Genomic DNA, 19939 nt, shown 5'->3' with positions numbered 1-19939 from the left:
GTTACCAGGGCTCGTCGCACTTATCGTCGATAGCTGGCGCTCCAACATAACGCGCCCAGCTGGTGGGAAGCAAACGCACCTGTATAGCAGGCTGCTGGCTCTTTCCGTCTCGGAGACCCTCTTGAAACTCATCTTCAATCAGCCTGCGATGATCATGCATGATTCGCCGCGCTTGACCTTGCAACTCCTTCGCCGATGCTGTTATTCATTTATATGTGCCCTGGCGGCACCTTTACAATCACCTCCTGCTCAGTCACTACCAAAATAGCCTTTGATCCATGTTCCGCACGGCATTCATTCGCGATTTCTGCATTGGCCAAAGCATAAGGCCAATGGAGCGCTTGCGTGTTAGCTTGCGGGACATGTCACGAACGCTGTTGGTAGTCCCAAGGGTGGTGCGTGCAGCGATATGCAGGATAAGTAGTTCTTCCCCTCCATGTCAGCGATCACATCCTCCACAGCAGCGTCTGGCGAGCAATGATGCAAGATAGGGTACGGATTTCCCTCATCCCGTCGCTGGGGGGATCCATCAGACTGACTGATCATGCTGCAGCTCCAGGTCCACTGCCTGAGGTACAGGCTCAGTCCATGCTCCCCGGTGTGAATGTTACCGTTCGATTGTGCCCCGTCCCGTGATACATCGCAGGCTGGCTCAGCAAAGCAGTGCAGGTGTTCTTCGAAGACAGGCCCGGCGCCCTCGCGGTGATTGGGCGCCGCTGAGGGGTGGGAGCTAAAGCGGAGCAGCCACGACGGCGCCATTGCCTTCGGGGATCGTTGACTTTTGTCAGACCGACCGACGCCGACCACGAGAGAGACGTCGCTATCTACTCGAGATCGAGTGCGAGCACGCGTGCGCCACTTACCGCGCCACTGCGATCGCGACGCGTGCACTCCGGGAGACTGGTGCCAATAGGATCAACGTGTCGCCGGCTATCCCCGCATTTCAGCGCATTTGGCAGTTCGTCTGTACGGCGCATCCGCACGGAAGCCAGTCTGACATTACAATTCGTTTTGTCGAGTCCCACGGCGGTGACAGGACCACATTTCCAGGCTGTCCAGGCGTACGCAGAACCCAGGACCGGTCAGAGAGCCTGTGGGTACCCGTCACGTAGCCTTGTCCAACGGTCCCGTGCATGTCGGCGATGCTCTCGCATGGCAGACTCTTATCTTCCGCATCGCGCCCATGTCGGCAATTTGCAAGCTGCGATGGTCGGATGGAGGTAACGTGCAAAATCCGACTTGGAGACGAGAGTGGAATTTCCTCTCGTCGGGATTGTCGTGGACGAGCGCAAGCTAAGAGAGAGATAGTACCTGAGATCGGTGATAGAAGAGAGGTTAGGATTCGGAAGATGTATCATTCAGAGCTGTACGGTTCTTCTCGATGGAAGTTTGAGGGACGCTGCATCACAACGGCGCCACCCACGTTGATCACGGTGATCACGACCAGCGAATAGCTGCATCTGCTTTCAACTAGCGAACAGATGGTCAGACCTTCCCGATCGCTGATACGCAATCTGGGCGGTAAACGCCTCTTATAACCCCGAATCCACTTCCCTACCGCCTGACGGCTCGCCCTCTCTCCACCCTACAGCCTTCTCCCCGGTTCCACACCTGCAAAATGTCCACTCCGACCGCCGCACAGGTCGCTGCCCAGTTCGAGGAGCTGCTCATGATCCTCAACGGCAGGTCCGTCTCGATCACCCATCTAATATTCCAGGATCACCCTAGTTGATCGATGAACGCCCCCACAGCTTTATCTCATCCTGTTGTGAACTATCTATCTGCGGCAAGCCCTGTCCTTCACTGTCGGTCTCCGCAATTTTTCGCTCATAAATGCTCGTGCAGCTGTCATCTTGTATGAGCACCTCGTCACCTTTGGCACTGAGTACGACTTGGTGTGGGGGCGCAAGCTCACCGGTCCCAACGTGATTTTCTTCATCAATCGATATGCCTTGTTCGTATGGTCCATCGTGAATATTCTGGGTCTGTTCTCGTGGGAGTCAGCGCGGGTGCGTTTTTATCGTATCGTGGAGGAGTACTGCACCCTGACCTGTATGGCCCACAGAGGTATAATTTTTTTTGGCAGTGCGCAGAGGCGTGTGTCCTCACAGTGTTGATTATAGATGCGAAACGATTTTATTGTTCAGATTCGTTATGCAGCTTATGGTGTACACAATATGGGCAGGTCGGAATTTTCCGCCCGTTGTCACTCCCTCCGCTAACTTGTTGTATCTCAGTATTTTCTGGGCTGCGTGTGTATGCCGTCAGCAGCCGCAACTGGTACTTCACCGTCCCCACGGTAGCGCTGGGAATGGTACCAGTAGCCGCTAACATTGTAAGGCGATTTCTCGTCGGTTCTCCGTAAAAATTGCTTATCCACGAATTTGGATAGTATTCGCTCGCAAAAACGTCCTACGCGTTCGTCGTGGTCCTGCCCGTGCTAGGACATATATGCCAAAACACGTCCTACCTGACGTCCGACTTTGCTATCCTGTGAGCACACTCGGCGTGACGTATCGTGCGCTACTGATATATTCTTCGCAGGCGTAATGCACCATCCCCAACATTCTAGCTCGCACGCGTTCTGACGTTCTGTTTGTAGTCTCGATCGCAAGCACAATCGCATCGGATGTTATCGTCCTGTGCGTCACATGGTTCAACACGTACACCATCAAGCGGGACGCCGACAACGCGAACATCAAGGCGACCATCGTCACCCTGCTCCTCCGTGACGGTGCGTCCGATCGCGCGAATGGGGTCTGCGTGCTCGTACTGACGAAGTGTACGAACTAGGCACATTCTATTTTCTGTGCGTCGAACGCAAGCAGCGCTGAGGACTGATCGCTCACACGTTACGGCTTATCTAGGTGCTTGCTATGCCTCAACATCATCGCCATCGTGCTCGACGCCCGCACGGTTCGTCCCCTGCTACCGCGGGTGATCCGCGCATCTGACCATCTATCTGACCTCATCACTTAGCCATACGTCTACATCCTCTACTTCGTCGCCCCGTGCGTCTCTCCTCCATGTCCGCGCGCGCTTGACCGCTGACCGCTGACCGCGCACCTTTCGTTCCACCAGGATCTCCTCCATGCTCATCTCGCGCTTCCTCCTCAACCTGCGGCACATCTACTACGCGACCGGCTCGAGCGCGGGTTCGGGCGACCCCTCCGGCCCGAGCACGGGCACCTTCATGTCCGACATGCAATTCGCGGGCGCCGCCTCGCCGTACATCGGGAACATGGGCGCGCCGCTCTCGCACGGCACGTTCATGCTCTCCGGCGGGAGCGTCAGCGAGTCGATCGACGACGACAAGGTCGTGGTCCCGCTCGAGCTCGCGCAGGCGGATTCGGCCGGCACGGTCGGCACGCTGTCGAACGACCTCGAGAACACGGACGTGTACAAGGCGGTGTGGCAAGTGTCAAAGGACCCGCTGCGCGTCGGCATCATTCCCCCGCGCGATGAGATGGAGCTCGGGCGCTTGGCGGACAAGGGCGACAGGTGGGTCCCCTTCTTCTTACTGCTGGTGACGGGTTTGATATGTTTGGTTGCGTTTCGCAGGCAGGTGTGAGTGTGGCGCTGCGCGTGTGTCCGACGTTGCAGATCTATGGATGGTTGTATTTGTACTTTCTTGGATGGTGTCTGTACCCTATATATGCTGGACAAGCAGTCCACGGTCGTTCCTTCCATCTCACGAGTCATCGAATGAATGGCGTGGATAAGTTGAGGCTAAGGACTGACCGGGCATCGACTATGAAGACGTGAATTCCACCTAGTATACACTAGCATACACGGTCCATAAACTCCGTAGTGAATGACGATAGCCCAAGAAGACCACAAGTAGAGAGCCATCCTTCCATTCGAGGGCTGAGGGAATCACGTCCATCCTCAAACCCCCTCAACTGTGCGACGAAGGAGCAGGCGCAACAGCCCGCCTCCCACTCCCACCGGCGGCTGCGCCCAAGCCAGCAGCCATGCCCGTAGCCATGACGCCGCCGAGCTGCGCACCGAGGCCATCGGTGGGCACGAACACCGCGCGCTCGCCAAACGCACCGACACGCGCGACCTCGACGCGGCGCATCTCCATCTCGCGAGCGAACTCGTCGAGTACCGCCGCGTCCGCGCGCGCGCGCAGGCGCACCGCCTCGGCCTCAGCCTCGGCTGCCATGCGCGTCGCCTTCGCGCCCGCCTCCGCCTCGATCTCGACTTTCTGCGCGTCCGCGCGGGCGGCGGCGACGACGCCGTAGGCGCGGGAGTCCGCGAGGGTCTGGCAGAGTGATACGTGTGAGGATGGACGATGCGAGAGACAACGGGAGATGACTCACATTCTGGGATTGCGCCTTGACGCGCGCAACAGCGAGCGCGCCTTCCTCCTGCTTGATCTTGTTGCTGTTCTCCCTGTCGACGTTCTGCGTATAGGGCGTGAGGAAGACGGCTGATTACTGTGCAATGGGCACGTACGGCGGCTTCCACCTGGGCCTGTAGAGCCCTCGTGGTCAGTTTGTCCATCGTCCCCGCAATATCACCTAGCGAAGCGTGAGCAGCCGGGCTTCAGCATTTGATGTCAGCGGGAAACTACCTTTGAACTGTCGGTCGATCACAGCTGGGACGACACCGTCAGACGGGAACAGTACGGATGAGCAGAGAGGAAAACACACCGAGATCCTTGACGATAATGCCGTAATCCAGAGCAGCGAGGTGCAGGTCGTCCATGGCCCGCGTGCGCAGCGCGTCGAGGAACGGCGAGGACGCGTCGCCGCCCTCGTCGAGGTTGTCCGGGCCGAGCGAGCGCTGCTTCACCATCGAGCTGTAGTCGACTGTCGTGCGCTCAGCATCAGTGGGCGGGTGCAGCTGGAGCCATTGTGACTTACGGTGTGCGACGATTTGGGTGAGGATGGATTGGGTCTTGTCTCGGAGGGCGTCGTAGGGCGTGTTGTAGCCATGCGTTGTGAGCTGTCAAGTCTGTGAGACGGTGTCCTCGCAGTAAACACTTATCGAAGGTACCTTGAGCGGCTCAATCAATTGCCTGTCGCGAGTTTAGTAGCTAAGACCAGAACAGAACGGAACAAGCTCACCACTTGAGGTATATAGTCAGGCTGACGGGTACTTGATCCCTGGTGAAGCTGGGAGAATGAAAACCGATTCAGCCATGCAAAACCGGACCCCCTTGCAGATGCACGCACATATCCTTGGTGGGCATCTCCAGCTGATTCTCGCCCATGGTGAAGAACGCGCGTAGCGTGACATTCGGGGTGGTGATGTAGTGCTGGCCGGCGGGCAGCAGCTCGAGGTCGTCGCCCTTCTGCAAGATTGCACAGTTGTTCGCCGGTATGTTGAAGCTGCGCCAGGCGCCAAGTCAGTACATGGCAGCCATGAGAGGCGGAGACAACAGACAATTGCGCCACCACGTAGTCTTGCTCTTTCCCATCGCTGTTGATGCTCGTCATCTTCACCTCATGTCGCCTGTTCACAGAGATCAGTGGGTCTGTTTGTCCCTCAGACTAAGCCAGGGGTGCTCACCATCCAAGGACGACCTTGGTGATCGCATCCATCTGCATGTGGGAGAGATGCGTCTGGTCGACGATCGAAAGTACTCGGTAGGAACCTTCGATTGCATAACAGACGAAACCACCGTCTTTCACAACGAAAATCTTGTTCTAAAAGAAGAGCTTGTGTCAGTTCACTGCAGCCGCAGAGGGACCCGAAAGATCGCACCTGAGGATCTGCGACGACAGCAGCCTGGACAATAATAATAAAATGAGCCAGGCATCGGAGATCATTCCAAGACAAGTTTACTTGGTTCTGGGACACCTGCACCACGGTAAGACCTTGGAATTCTATCACGGTGTCCGATACTGCAGAGACATTGAGACACAGACGACGCGTTTACAGCTCAAGGTTGCACTTACGGCCCTTGGTGCCACACCACCTGCGCGCCCACCAGTTGCGGATAGGGAAACCCGGATACCGCCCCGGGCGCGTCAGGATCTTTGGCAGGCCACCATGATTGATGAGGCCCAGTCGTCCGGGGGTGATTTCCTCCCCTATCCAGTCGGTGGGATTCTGTCCGGCACGTTATGGCGGCAGACACGAGTGGGAGAGGTGGAGCATCGTACCATTCTAGAGAGGATGTGTTGCCGTCCGGACTAGGGAGGGGTACGTTCAGCACAAAAATACGCCAGGGACAGGAGAGTACGCACATTCCTCAGCTGCGTATCCAGTTTCTGGAGTGCGGCAATCAGGCCGTCCTTGCCGATCCTGAAGAAGAAGGGGTGGTCTTCGGCGACGAAGTCCTCCGCCTTGATGAAATTACTTCTGTTGAGTTTTGTGGCTGGACCGCCCTCGAAGGTTTCCTGGATACCAGACTTCTCCCTGCGCGATGTATAACCTTTGGGCTGGGTAACTGGTCCACCGACGACGGTCGACCCTTCAGGGTCTCCTAGGCTGGAGCTGCCACTGTCCATGACAATCACGGTGATGGAGGTGTATGTGGGGGAGGGGGAATAGTTTATTTGCGGATGCGACAGGCTTCGCGCGGCATTTATAGCCCCTAAGCTGCCCAGTACACCTAAAGGTGAGCTAATTGTGCTCATCCGCGATCATACGCGCATGCCAGCCGGTACCTGCTGTTCTCGCTCAGCAGTTCCGCAGTGATACGTTTGACTCATAGCGTCAAAAGTTAGGTTTACACAGCATTCGAGACGTCACCAGCGGTATCCGAAGAATTTGTCGTTTGCACCAATTGTTGGACTCGGAGAAGTCGCAATGAAGATTAGAGTAAAGGCTGTCATGGTAATTTGGAGAGAAGCGATGTATGCTGGATTTGCACAGCTGTCGGAGGTACATGTCCTGAGCCAATTGGCGCTGACGCCAAACCAGCGCCCCGCGCCTCATGGCTACGCGCCTCTCTGGAAGTCATGGCCGCCATTGCTCATGGCACGGTTTCAACGATCCTGAGGTCACTTTTGTCTTCCCCACACTAATATATGTTGCTGCATTAATCTGACAGAGTGCAGTATACAGAGTCGACCTTAGTCGTTCGTTTGACTACGGTACCGCGAACCATACCGCGGCACAGCTAACTCAGGTCAGGCATGGCCGATGGTACAGACCTCGGTTACCCGGCGCCTACTCCCCACTACTACCTCTCTGATCTACTGACTTGAACTCATCCTATTACAAAGACCGACGGCCATGGTTCCCCACGAGGGTGAGTCTCGGATCGCAGCGTCACTGTAAGTTAGCTTTGGCCACGGTCGTGTGCACGCTGTCAAGCCTCAGGACCGCGATGGCTGCATTCCTCTGTGCGACTCACGTCTAGTGCGAGCTCTGACATTTGGACCACTGTAGGTGACTTACAGATATGCTGTTTTTCTTGAACAGGCATTAGTGCAGATGAGCTACAGCAGCACCGCAATCAGAAGGTAAAACGGTAGGTTGGCACAGTTCCGGTCCCGTATACGGTGAAGGCTATGCTTCCCTACGTTCTTGTCGCATACTACTAATTTGCCAGTGCTATTTGTCTCGGCAGGTACTCGATCTTGCAGGGCATAGCTTCATCGCGGCCCACTCACTCTCCTTACGTACACGTGCACGATTGTGATCGTATGAAGATTCCTTCTTCCGGCGGTGGACAGAATTGCGTACAGATAAATTTATCGAAATTGTTATAGCAAGAGACGGGGCAGACCTATTGTGCATAGCCAAGACCATCTACGAGGCTGTTTGCGAAAACACAAAGGCGGTCGACATTGCCACTACGTCGCGCTCATGATGCACAAAGATCCTAGTACAATGGCCTGAAGGAGTCCGACGAGGCTCTGATTGATGATCAGCGCGGAATATTTCCAGGAAAATCCGTGACCGTCATTTCCTTCACAATCCCAACGCCATTCGCTTGTACACGCTCAGGCGAGAGTGGTTCAACTATTCCTTCTTCCGGTGTCTGAAGAAGTATGTCTTTTTCCAGCTCCATGTCACAAGCTGTCCACCACTTTCGTCCTCACGAAAGCTGCGGAAGCAATGGTCATCCATCCAGAGATCAGTTGTCGTGCTGTGTCCCAAAATGCGGTTTCTCTACCACCTGGTTGATACACAGGCTCTGCAGAGCGTCAAGCCCAACTGAAGTCACGATCGAAACGGAGCGCCTCTTTTGTATGGTGCAGGATATCAACCGGTGGACGTCGATAGATGGCTGCGCTTGCGTAGCTCCGACTTCCGGACCAGATATCTACCTCCTGGGCGCGCCGCTACTCCGTCAGTTCTCTTGCTGGGGAACTATTACACGCAAAAACGAATACACCTCGATCCATCCCCTTGTGCTACCGTTCAATAACTTCTCGCGCTCGAGGCTACTTCAAAGCGTGCGAATTCAACTTGATTTACTGGATCCACTCCAGAGGGAAGTCCATTTCCCTTGGACAGCACCGCTGGAGGCTATGATGTGCAACGGGATCCCCTCACATTTACTTTCTGCGTTCTACCACCATCTTTCGGAAGTTTGGGGGACTTTGAAAGTCAATCGCAAAATACATCTACCATTTGTCTATCTCGATCCCAAGTAGCACTACTTACAAGTGATGCCTTCACAAAATGGGCCTTTGACGATAGGTATCCTCCCTTCAACCAGCTAACGTCACGTCTTCGTACAGCGACCTTCGCAGTCAGGTTCGCAGATTAGAATCCAATAACCCGATACACATCCATCCAGGCACTTTCCGCGAGGTCCATGTCCACCTCCTTCAGGGCCAGTTGTCGAATCCGAGCTCCACACCTATATCGCAACCAGTCTAGTGGACGCTCGTCACAGCAGAAAAGCGAGCACTTACCCCAAGGTGGTGAGATGAGCCTGCCAACAGCACCAAAAAGTCATAAGTGCGTGGAGAATCGCGCGGGTTTGATGTGACTGACCGCTTCTGCTTTCCAGAGGCAGCGACACCGTCCAGCTTCGCGATGTCCTCCTTGGTCAGCTTCGCCGCCGCGGCGAGCGCGCCCACGTAGTTCGCCTTGATGCGCGCGGGGGTGACGGACTTGGAGAGTGTCACGATATTTTTCGCGACTGCATGATAACAAGATGTTCACGACACCCCGTCACACGAGGGCAAGCTTGTACTCACCGAGATACCCGAGGAGGATGTCGGCCGGCTGCAGTTCGTACTTCTTTGCGAGCTCGGCAGCGGTCTCGTCGGCCAGCAAGGGGGAGGACGTGGAGCCGAGTGGGGAATACGCCTGAGTGACGATGCCCTTGGAACTGAGGTACTCCACAAGCTTGTGTTGGGGGTTATAGAGGTGGATCTCGAGCTATCCCGAGAAGATGTCAAGAGAGTATACACGAACCAAAACTTCGTTTGACATACCTGGTCCACTGCGGGAACGACCTCGGCGAACGGAAGAAGCTGCTCCTCGAGGACCTTCTCAGAACAGTTTGATACACCGATGGCCTTGACTTTGCCTAGCCAGCGGTACGTTAATGCGGCACACCGTGCGTAATGCTGCCGACTCACCCTTCTTTAGGACGGCCTCCATTTGCGACCACGTATCCTTGAGCTTCCAGTCCGTCAGCACATCACGCGTCCCATCGGGGCGCGTAGGGAACTTGGGATCGTTCCCGTTCGGGTTCAGGTGGATTGGCCAATGTATCAAGTACACTACGCTCGGATGAGCTCGTCCGTACGCCTTCGGGACCTGCAGAGAAACTCACAGTCCAGGTAGTCCGTCCCGAGGTTCGCCAGCGTCTCGTCGAGCGCTGCCTCCACACGGTGGTGGTGCGTGCACCACAGCTTGCTGGTGATCTAGAAAATGATAAGACGTACAATTGGGTCTGCACAATGGTCGGACTCACGAAGATCTCGGAGCGTGGCACGCCAGACTTGACGATGCCCTCGCCCACTTCCTTCTCGTTACCGTAGGCCCTACATGGTCGTCAGATCATCGCAGCACGCTCCGGGAAACAACACGTACCACGCGCAATCGAGGTGACGGTATCCGACTTCCTTGAGAGCATATTCGACCGCGTTGGCGACTTCATGGGGCTTAGACTGCCATGTCCCTGCAGAAGCATATCACCGTAAGGGCGCCGCAGACTGCTCTGGTGCTCGACCTACCTAAACCGAAAACGGGGATCTCTACGCCGTTGTTGAGTTTGATCTTCGGGCACGCCATGCTGCAGTGGTGCGAGGTTGCGGGGACCTCTTCGATGCTCGAAGTTGCCCTTTATATTGGGCCGCGACGTTGGCGGTCCGAGGGCCGGTTTCTGCGGTTCTCGTTTTGTGAATCCCCTTCCGCATGACCATGGTGGACGTTTACAAACGGACTTAACTTCCACAAGACATCTCAAAGTGTGGAGGCCACTGCCCCTTGAGTTAAATGAGTGTCAAATGGCACGGGAAAGGATCGCAAACTGCTTTCTTTGTTGCGAATGGCGTACCGCCGCGACTGAAAGGAATGAAGACGAAACTCAGTACAAGCGTTCCCCCGGGCCGTGTGGCCCGAGGCGCGTCATCTCGCGTGCTGTCACACACACGGCGTGACAGTGTCGCAACTTTTGACTCGGAGTTGAGGTGTTTTTGAGTATCTCTATCTGAGTTATTCCAAGGAATCTACATCGAACGTACGTAACGCTTACAGGGTAAGGGTTGCTCTAGCTTATTGCCACGTAATTCTGCAATATTCTCTGTGGACATCACACACGCAAACATACCATTTGAGGACCATCTTATAGAGGTTCCTTCCCCTGTGTAAGTTTGATAGTTGCAGCCTCACCACAACCTCAAGGTTTTCTGCTTCGTGCCAGGTGGACTCTCATAAGTATATGATCTTTAGTCTGCGATCGCGTTCAGATCCTTGCACCCACCAATTTTAGCCATGGATTTGGACGATTTTGACAGCGCGATTGGAGATAGACCTCCTCCCCCTTCATTGGCGTTGTACACCGCACAGGATGCCGTCGACTATATCGACATGGAGTGGTATGCGGCGACAAACAGACGAGGTCGATGGATGGACTTGATTGGTGACTACGCGGGGCAAGAACTTTTCGTCATCGATGGTAAGAGGCCCCATCAACTTTACGCCAGTTCCAACTCAAGCCATCTCAGGCGATGCTCTTATCCAGCATGTGTTGGACGATTCGCTCCTTGGCATAGGTCGTCCTGACGGTGAGCTTACGCTTTGCAAGCATCGCGACCCGTGTCAATCTCTGACAATGAGGATGGTCGGCAGACACCAGCTTTCAGCTGCCGCACGCATTGCATTCGCTTGAACGCATGCTAGAAGAGTTCCTCAATCGCTCGGCTGTGTTCGAGATAGTATTCTTCCAAGGTCTTCGCTATTCTTTCTGGTGGCTTCTATATGACTGACGGGGTTGGCTGTTCCACTAGAGAACCGACATCTCACACTGCATACTGGGTCATCGGGCTACGTTTTTGTATCAAGGTCTTTGGCTCGTACACTTCTCGTGCGGCACCTGAAGCAACTGGATATCCCAGTACATGTATTCACTAACCTTGATGACCCGTTGTGGACGCAATATATGAAGTTCACGAAGGCAAGTGTTCCACAGGCGATGTTATGTGGGCTGGATTCTGACACTGAACGATAGCCGATGTTTGTGATGACCAACGACGGTGGAGTCCTGGATCAAGAGTGCAACACGTTCTCTCTCCCAGAATGCATTCTTACTCAACGCATTTTTATCTACATCCTCCTCTCTCAAGGAACCCCAGTCTCTCTGCTTCAAGGCGCTGAGTTCCGTGATTCCAAGGTGAGCAACCAATTCGAGCACGCAGTCATGCGGTAACCGAATGAGCTCTTGCAGGTCATGTCATTTGTCTACGAACAGCGACTCGACCGCGGCGCTCGGAAGAGACTAGATGGCAAGCTGTGGGCTGCAAGCTCTGCTGCGTTAGAGTCCTTGGAAGCCCAGGAAGTTCATGCGCGGCATGGCGTTCCAGTGGCTTCGCTGACGACTTTCTCGCCTCAAAGCCTGCAACCGCTGCCCCGTCATGACCATCAAGTTCTCACCAATCTCGTACGAGCTGTATCATCGTCGACGACATCGTCTAGTTTGGAGTTCAGATACGAGCTTTTGTTTGCCTTCGTTGCGCATCTACTTGTTGTACCGACGTTGTCCATCGAGCAACGTGCCAGACCACTCATGAGCTTGCATCCTAAGCTGAAAAACCTCTTACTCGACTCTTTCCTTCCATCAGTTTTCCTTGCATTAGAGGATATCTCGTCCCAGGTGTCGATCGATGTCGATGGTCACATATTCGCGGCACTACTCGCGTTCTTGTCGACGAACACCACCGCACCACTAGACACTCTCCTGGGGCCGCAGGTCTACTCTACACTTCACCACATCTGGACAGTGTCTCTGAAGCTCCCACCCGTCGACTACAGGAGGTTCTGCGCCCAGTTTCCGCCCGTTGGTGTCAAGCAAGACATCGTTGTAGCTAAGCCCCGCCCGTCAGGACTTCTGCCGTTCAGCCATCCAGTCTTTGACAATGAACTCAAGTCCATCCGCGTGAACGTCGAGGGAGCAGTGGAAGAAGCCTCAGTAACGCACTTGGAGTTCGATACAGTGTTCAATGATACCCAGCATTGGCACGACAACAACAAAGCTATTCTACCCGGGCGCATGGGCGGCGAGGACGCCAAGCCGATGGATGAGTGGCAGCGTAGGCGAGCCTTGCGCCGCGAGCAGCGGTTCATGTCCAGTATGCAGTGGCAGGCTAGCACGCTCACGGGAGCGCTCGGTGCGACGCTACAACAGATGGTGATACAGTCTGCGAGTGTTCGGAAAGGGGATGTTGGAAGTCGTATAGCCAATACCTTATCTGTGGGTGATTTTTTTTGACCTTTTCTTGTCCGCTCACATCGATGTGTATGTCTTAGGAGAAACAGTCTCAGAAGACTCAGAATGCGAACAAGAAGCCTAAAGCTGTACATATCTCTTCTGCGGACAAGATACGACTGGCCAACGCAGCGAAGAAACAATCGACGAAAGATGACTCAAATCGAGCTTGGTGGCAAGAGCAGCTCAACAGCATGGCGAACATGTCAACAGAGCTGAAAATCACTACCACGGAGAACCTGCTGCGCAATTCGCGCACAGAAGAAGGATGGTTCGCCGTGGAGATCCACCTCTACAGATTGCATCTCAAGTTTCAGCAATGGATCTACCATCCCGATCGCGAGAGTGCTGGCGTGCGCGACCATTTTACTGTACCCATCATGCGAATAGTGAAAGACGTGCATGAGCGCAAGGGATTGTTCCCTACTGCTGTCAAAATCATCGGAAATGTCCTGACCGTCCTAGGGTTTGCTGACTATATACCGTCTCTGACGCCAGTGGAAGCGGACTTGGCTGCTGACCGTTCACTGAGCTTTGACTTTGTCAAACTCGTCAAGTCGAAGAGCAAGTCGTCGCTCTTCAAGTTCATGCGCATCGTGGAAGACCCCATCGTTTGGCAACTACGTCTTTTCGGCGAGTTCATGGACCGGAGCATGGATAGTCGGCCTGACTCCCGTGTCTCGTTCCAACCTGATGCTTGGCAACGCCGAGTCCTCGATTGTCTCGACGCCAATCAGTCCGTGCTTGTCATTGGTAGGTCGTGTCTGGTATTGTTGTGTGCTGCATTATCTGATCTCGGCGTGCTCTCAGCCCCCACCAGTGCTGGCAAGACATTCATCTCATACTATGCCATGGAGCAGGTTCTGAGGACATCCGACAATGGCATACTGGTCTACGTAGCACCGACGAAGGCTCTTGTCAATCAGATCGCGGCAGAAGTCTATGCCCGGTTCAAGAAGGAAGTCAATGGAGGTAAGTGTTCGGTGTATTCCCTCGCGTTCTCTCCCCAAGCTCGCACTTTGATCTAGGTAGCTGCTGGGCCATTCACACCAGAGATTACCGAATCCACAATCCGCAAAATTGTCAGATCTTAGTGACGGTGCCCGAGGTTTTGGCAACGCTGCTGCTGTCCCCTCCCCTGACACGCACTTGGACACCACGGATTCGACGGTGCGTGAGACACTGATGTCTTGCAAAGTTTCCACTGAAAGTGATGTTTTTATTGTGCGCAGCATCATACTCGATGAGATCCACTCGATTGGACAGCAAGAGGGAGGTGCGGTGTGGGAGCAGATCATTCTGCTCGCTCCTTGTCCTATCATGTTTGTGACAACTCTTGAAGTTTCCGTGCATCTTGTTCTGACATTACTGAAGCGGTTTGTCGGCCACGATTGGTCACCCCGAGCGATTCAATGACTGGCTTCAATCTGTCCAGGAAGCCCACGGCTACAATCACACGTTCATTCAACACCCGCACAGGTACTCTCACTTGCGCAAATTCACCTATCTAGTCCAAGAGAAGTCTCAGACGTTCACTGGGCTTTCCAACTACTCGAGTACCAACCGGCTCAAGTTCTTGCATCCGGTTTCGATGTTATCGTTTGGTGCCCGAAACTCCGACCTTCCTTCAGACTTCTCTCTTGAGGCTGCGGACTGCCTAACGTTGTACCAGGCGTACCACAAATGCCGTGGCAGGATACCCTTCGAGCCCGGTGCCTTAGATCCTTCGCAATTTTTCTCGGGCTCTGCGCCCGCTCTCCTCAAGCAGAAGGATATCTTGCGCTATGAGGTCGAACTGAAGACAGGGCTTTCCAAGTTGATTTCTTCATCAGATCCTCAAGACGCATCTTCAGCGCTCAATGATGTCATCGGCTGCCTTGTAGATCCTGCTCTGCAAAGTGTAGATAATCAATACATACCATCGAGGACGGCGTTCTATGATAACCTCATACATCTTGTCTCGGACTTGCATTCCTCTGGTGACCTGGTAAGTATCGTGGATATACTTGGTTCCATCTCTATTGCAATGAATGACGAATTTCGCTTGTCTAGCCTGCAATATTCTTCCAGTTCGATCGCAAAGCTTGCGAGATCATGGGGCAATTGCTGTTAGATAATCTGGAGGCTGCTGAAGATGACTGGCGCGCAAGAAGTCCTGAATGGGCAAGGAAGATACAACAGTGGGAGACCTGGAAATTACAGGCATATGCCCGAGAGCGCCAGGCGGAACGACTGAAAAAGCAGAAGAAGGGCACGGAAGAGCATGAAGTTGACCACGAGGTCATGGCATCATGGGAGAGCTCGTTCGACCCTGCAGACCCTTCTCCGCAATTTTCCTTCGCTGGCATCTCTAAGTTCGAGAAGACAACGCTCGACGAGGAGATCGAGTCGCTTTCGCGATGGACGTCGGTCAAGCCTTGGTTCTTCAAGGCTTTGCGCAGAGGCATCGGTATCCATCATTCTGGAATGAACAAACAGTACAGAACACTGGTGGAAAGGCGAGTCATCCTCGCGTAAGTGCGGTTTTCATGCTAACGTGACTGCCGGCTACTAGCTTATTCCGCTTGGGTTTCTTGAGAGTTGTGATCGCCACGGGTGCGTTTGGCTTTCATTCTCGTATTCCATTCACAAGTTAACGCTAGTTTGCCGAAGGGACACTGGCTTTGGGTATCAATGCTCCCACCAAGACATCTGTGTTTTGTGGCGATTCGCCTTTCCTGACCGCGCTTATGGTGAGTAACAAGCATTCTGAAGGTAATTCAGTGCTGACTCTTATGATCGTTTCTATTCAGTATCGACAATGTGCAGGACGTGGTAAGTTTCAGTCATTTACTCCCTCTCCAAACCTCATAATTGTCCACGATTTTTTCAATAAAGCTGGTAGGCGCGGTTATGATCTGCTAGGAAAGGTCGTATTCTACGGTATTGCCATGGACAGATGCCAGAGGTTGGTGCTGTCGCGGCTCCCATCATTAGGCGGAAACTTCCCATTGACATCTACCATGGTGTTACGTCTCTTCAACCTTCTGCAAGGCTCGAAGAAGGAGCCTACCTCAGGAAAAGCCATCGTCGGCTCTCCATATGCTCCTGTCGCCGAAAACGCCATTCGCAGTCTGCTCAAGCTGCCTCACGTCAGTTTCGTGTCGGAAGCAGAGGAGCAGCAGATCCTTCATCACATCAGATTCAGCATCGATTATCTACGTCGTGCCGGCCTGCTCGACCATGAGGGCAATCCTATTAACCTTTTTGGCATTGCTGCCCACTTGTATTACACAGAACCAAGCAACCTCGCGCTCGTGGCCCTGATGCACCGCGGAGTCATACACAGGATTTGCTCACACCCGGATCTAATCACTGCTAAGAAAGATTTTCTCATCCTCTTGTGCCATCTATTTGGGCGGAGGTACCTCTCTAAGTCATATGTTACAGAGAAGAACCTCAAGATTCTCATTCGCAAATCTCCGTCTATGGTCATTCTTCCACCTCTCCCTGCGGACGCGCGAGAAGTACTATTAGAGCACGACAAAGAGATCTTGCAGGTGTTCACAAGTTATGCGTTGACTTACGCTTCGCAGTACTCCAAGGAGCTTGGAGCTGATTCGCAGCTGCCTCTCAGCCAACGCGCGTACCCGCTGAGCCACGACAACCCCAGCTCACCTTTCCGTGACTACCTGGACAGGACTGCTGTAAAAGTATCGGCTCGCTCCCTCTTCGTAGCAAACTCCGGTCATAGCGACTCCTTTCAGACAGTCAAAGAGCTGACGGGAACTATTCGTCGCGGTTTGCACCTGAACGAACACGCGATCCCGACTATGCACCGCCTGACGACCATCCCGGGTTCAGGAGACGATTTCTACGCGCTCAACGCATACCTGCTCGACTTCTACATCCATGGCCAGCCTGCGGCGTTGACCGCAGCGAACGGCATCAGGCCTGGTGATCTCTGGTATGTCCTGCAGGACTTCGACCTGAGCCTGAAGGCCATTCGTGCGGGTCTTGGGCAGCTGCTGCTAAAAGCCTCGAAGGCGAAGGAGGATGCTGTTAGCGCCAGTGGAGATATCGACAGCGGTTATGGGTCATTCGACCCTGCAGAAGTGGACGTCGACGAGGGTGGTCCTGATTCCGGATCGCTCAAGCGACCTGTGGGTGTATCGGATCGCGATTGGAAAGTGTATGAGGTGATCGATACAGTATCGAGGGAGTTCGAAGAGAAATTCAGAGCTATGTGGGCCTGATTGCCTCGTTGTGCGTACAGGGATCACCCCTCGTTTGAGCGGCTAAATTGCGTATTTCGGTCGTAAATAGTGTTGCGTGGCATACACACATGCGGGAAACTTGAGAAACAATCACGAGAGTGACATCGAATCGCTGTTCTACATGTAGATGTACGAGTTCTCACGTCCCATCAGCCTGTACTGCACAACTCACTTGTTTCTGGGTCGCTGGCAGCGCTTCTCGTGGACATGGGATTCATTCCGAATATTTCAACACTATACGAGTCATTTCACCGTCACAGACCGAGTACGCACACAGATTCCAAGATTACAGGCCTGGATAAGTAAGGCTCCAACCATTTAATCTATTTACACTTCCAACCACTAAATAAATGGTATATGGTAGATAGATGGTAAATATAAGGTAAATATATGGTTTACATAATTATCAGAACTGCACCTCAGATAAGACTGTAGCCTGCTATATATATTACTATTATTTTTTCCGCAGTCAGGAAAGTTGAGAGGGCTGCACTAAATGCTAAGACTTAATGACTCTCATAATGACTATTGAAAGTCAGAGACAATATTTAACATGAGCCAAAGTTAGTCAAGCATCACTTCAACCCTATTTTAGAGTTACAATTATGATTCAGAAAATCTAAACTTATCTCTATAGCTTTTGGCTGAACTTTCTCTGGTTTTATGTGAGAATATGCAGACCACGTGGGCTGTACAGCCCATAACCATATACTATTTATGTACTATATATTTACCATGTACAGGTCACACTATAAATAAATGTATATAGTATACTAAATAAATCATATATACATGATAAATAGATAAAATAGTTGGAGCCTTATGGATAAGTAGCAAAGCCTCATGAAACACTGCTAGAACTGTACTAATCGTGAGCGAAGACATCATGGATATAAGTAGCATACACATGCCTTGGTTATCTCTTCGTCCAAAAGTCAAGCCATTCCTCCGATAGAACTCTCCAATATACCTTCCGCCCATTCCTTCAGAACAAATCACAGCTTCATCTGTTTGAGTAAGGCGGATATGCTAGTTCGAAGTTGAACGACCTTTTCACTGAGATTAGGCTGGACTCCCAAATATAAACACTTGAGGGCGACTGCAACAGCATCTAAATGTGCACAAGTCATAGGTTCAATATCACCGGGATGAGACTCTGGCTGGTTGGCCTCAATTCGCTGGAGCATCGACAATACCGAATAAGCAACCTTCCATCCGAGAACCTCAAGGTGTAGCTTGGGCAATTCGGATGATTCAGGTGTCAGCAGTGGTCTCTGGAAACGGTCGATGATAGTAGTGGAGACGTCTATCAGGTGTCCTAACACTTCAAGGAAAACGACTGAGGAAAATTCTTGCTACTGACATCAGTGAGGAAGGAAGTGTATTGTTTCGCAACTGCGTAGGCAAGTGCATTTCGATCGGCCTCATTCTCGAGGATATGGTCGGGACTTCTATTAGAGGCCTTGGGAGTATGATTAGTTCGAGCCTCCTCAGTGAACAGGACAGGAATGATTGTATGTGCGATGCCCTCTGCATCGTTGCCCAAGGGGTTTCCATTGTCATCATTGTCTCTGTTTGCTCCTGCATTAGCTTCGGGATTTCTGTCCATCGCAGTGTTGCAAAATAGTCCTTTCACAACATTTAGAACAGCATTCAAAGCGTCTAATGGCATTGTGTCAGCCGCAGTAATCTGCCAGATCCCCTGAAGCACCTGAAAGAAGGAGATGGCAACATCCTGCGGGGACATATCATTGGATAGCATTTCCACTGACCAGGCCCCTTGTCGATCGATTGAATCATGATCCTCTAGCTGGAGAAGTGCAACCCTGCATGCGGTATGACATAACGATCAGTAGATATTCAGAGGACAAGCACGGAAGGGTGGTTTGTGTACTTTTCCTGTCAGGAATTTCATTATATCCTTCAGGCTCTGCTTAGATGCAGGAACGAGTGCTGAGTTGTCATGCAGGTCGTCTGGTGGGCAATAGAACACCACATAGCTTGAAATTCGCATGATACAAACAAGAATCCACAGGAACGATGGATCCATTAAAAGGCCGCTCTGCAGTTTCTCTGTGAAAGCATCAAGGAATTTGGAATAGTCAGAAAGACCAGCAGAGATGATGCGAGCTCGATCTTTTTTATCCAGATCTGTTGCACCATCAGATCTAGGTGTGGAGAGCATAAAGCCCTCGATGGAAAGCATTGCGGAGCGCAGAGCTTCTTTGGCCAGATGAACACGGTCCGCAGTTGAGTAAGGGGCTTTGGGAGAAAGAAAATTCGGAAGAACTTCTTCCATGGTTTGACGGACATGGTCTGGGATGGTGTCACAAAATATACGCAAAACCGAACGCGCAGAGATAAGCGCAGCAACTTGACCGTGAAATGATTCTGAACTGGATAATTGTGGGATGTTGATTGTGCCGAAGCAACATGTAATCCATTGCGGGGGATCGACGATTGCACAAATACCCCACAACAGCTGACGGCGAGCGGTGAATGTTAAATTTCTCGTTTGTGCGATATGGGTGAGTACTTCTAGAGAACATATAGCAAGGTTTGAGTACAAATTGGACGAGGAATTAGAAAATTCCTCTACAGAAGCAGCATTGATGGCGGTGTAGATGATCGTGTGGATGATCACTATGTGTGCATCATCAGAAATCTCTGCGAATGCCTCCTGGGTTACTGTGAGACTCCTGTAGAAGTCTCACAGGCATTGTTGGCCACGGCGACGCCAACCATCAGCATTATGGCAGAATGCTTTGACTTTCAATTGTAGCATGCCGGCCATGATATGTAAATCATATGCAGGCAACAAGGGAGAGTT

The 19939-nt window shown here is 52.6% G+C and overlaps 4 protein-coding genes across 4 annotated transcripts; 2 read left to right on the top strand and 2 right to left on the bottom strand.

Moving 5' to 3' along the window:
• Positions 1 to 1618: 1618 nt before the first annotated feature.
• On the top strand, positions 1619 to 3571 carry SCP_0509510 (hypothetical protein; the record flags this gene model as incomplete). Its single annotated transcript, XM_027759006.1, has 13 exons — positions 1619 to 1686; positions 1752 to 1786; positions 1846 to 2009; positions 2066 to 2097; positions 2148 to 2185; positions 2238 to 2335; positions 2393 to 2493; positions 2616 to 2734; positions 2794 to 2809; positions 2868 to 2916; positions 2980 to 3011; positions 3082 to 3501; positions 3562 to 3571. The coding sequence occupies 13 exons, from the start codon at positions 1619 to 1621 to the stop codon at positions 3569 to 3571; spliced, it is 1182 nt and encodes a 393-aa protein (XP_027614807.1).
• Positions 3572 to 3898: 327 nt separating this feature from the next.
• On the bottom strand, positions 3899 to 6464 carry SCP_0509500 (hypothetical protein; the record flags this gene model as incomplete). Its single annotated transcript, XM_027759005.1, has 16 exons — positions 3899 to 4267; positions 4326 to 4409; positions 4462 to 4526; positions 4580 to 4603; positions 4659 to 4817; positions 4872 to 4953; positions 5005 to 5026; positions 5076 to 5123; positions 5184 to 5339; positions 5395 to 5463; positions 5521 to 5657; positions 5716 to 5739; positions 5797 to 5855; positions 5910 to 6063; positions 6117 to 6146; positions 6201 to 6464. 16 exons carry the CDS (start codon positions 6462 to 6464, stop codon positions 3899 to 3901), a joined length of 1746 nt encoding a protein of 581 aa, XP_027614806.1.
• A 2277-nt stretch (positions 6465 to 8741) lies between these two features.
• Positions 8742 to 10161, bottom strand: SCP_0509490 (D-galacturonate reductase; the record flags this gene model as incomplete). The annotated part of the gene is made up of 10 exons (XM_027759004.1): positions 8742 to 8773; positions 8829 to 8848; positions 8911 to 9058; positions 9117 to 9300; positions 9357 to 9451; positions 9504 to 9647; positions 9701 to 9791; positions 9842 to 9911; positions 9961 to 10048; positions 10104 to 10161. 10 exons carry the CDS (start codon positions 10159 to 10161, stop codon positions 8742 to 8744), a joined length of 930 nt encoding a protein of 309 aa, XP_027614805.1.
• A 702-nt stretch (positions 10162 to 10863) lies between these two features.
• On the top strand, positions 10864 to 17088 carry SCP_0509480 (Uncharacterized helicase; the record flags this gene model as incomplete). The annotated part of the gene is made up of 16 exons (XM_027759003.1): positions 10864 to 11047; positions 11097 to 11156; positions 11221 to 11319; positions 11379 to 11545; positions 11600 to 11761; positions 11816 to 12838; positions 12895 to 13606; positions 13664 to 13825; positions 13882 to 14023; positions 14086 to 14175; positions 14228 to 14840; positions 14906 to 15351; positions 15408 to 15448; positions 15506 to 15585; positions 15646 to 15667; positions 15731 to 17088. 16 exons carry the CDS (start codon positions 10864 to 10866, stop codon positions 17086 to 17088), a joined length of 5361 nt encoding a protein of 1786 aa, XP_027614804.1.
• Positions 17089 to 19939: the final 2851 nt, after the last annotated feature.

Source organism: Sparassis crispa (genome assembly GCF_003851025.1).
Source record: "Sparassis crispa DNA, contig_000004F, whole genome shotgun sequence".
In the NCBI taxonomy this organism is placed as follows: Eukaryota; Fungi; Basidiomycota; class Agaricomycetes; order Polyporales; family Sparassidaceae; genus Sparassis; species Sparassis crispa.
This window is presented reverse-complemented; position numbering and strand designations above follow the sequence as displayed.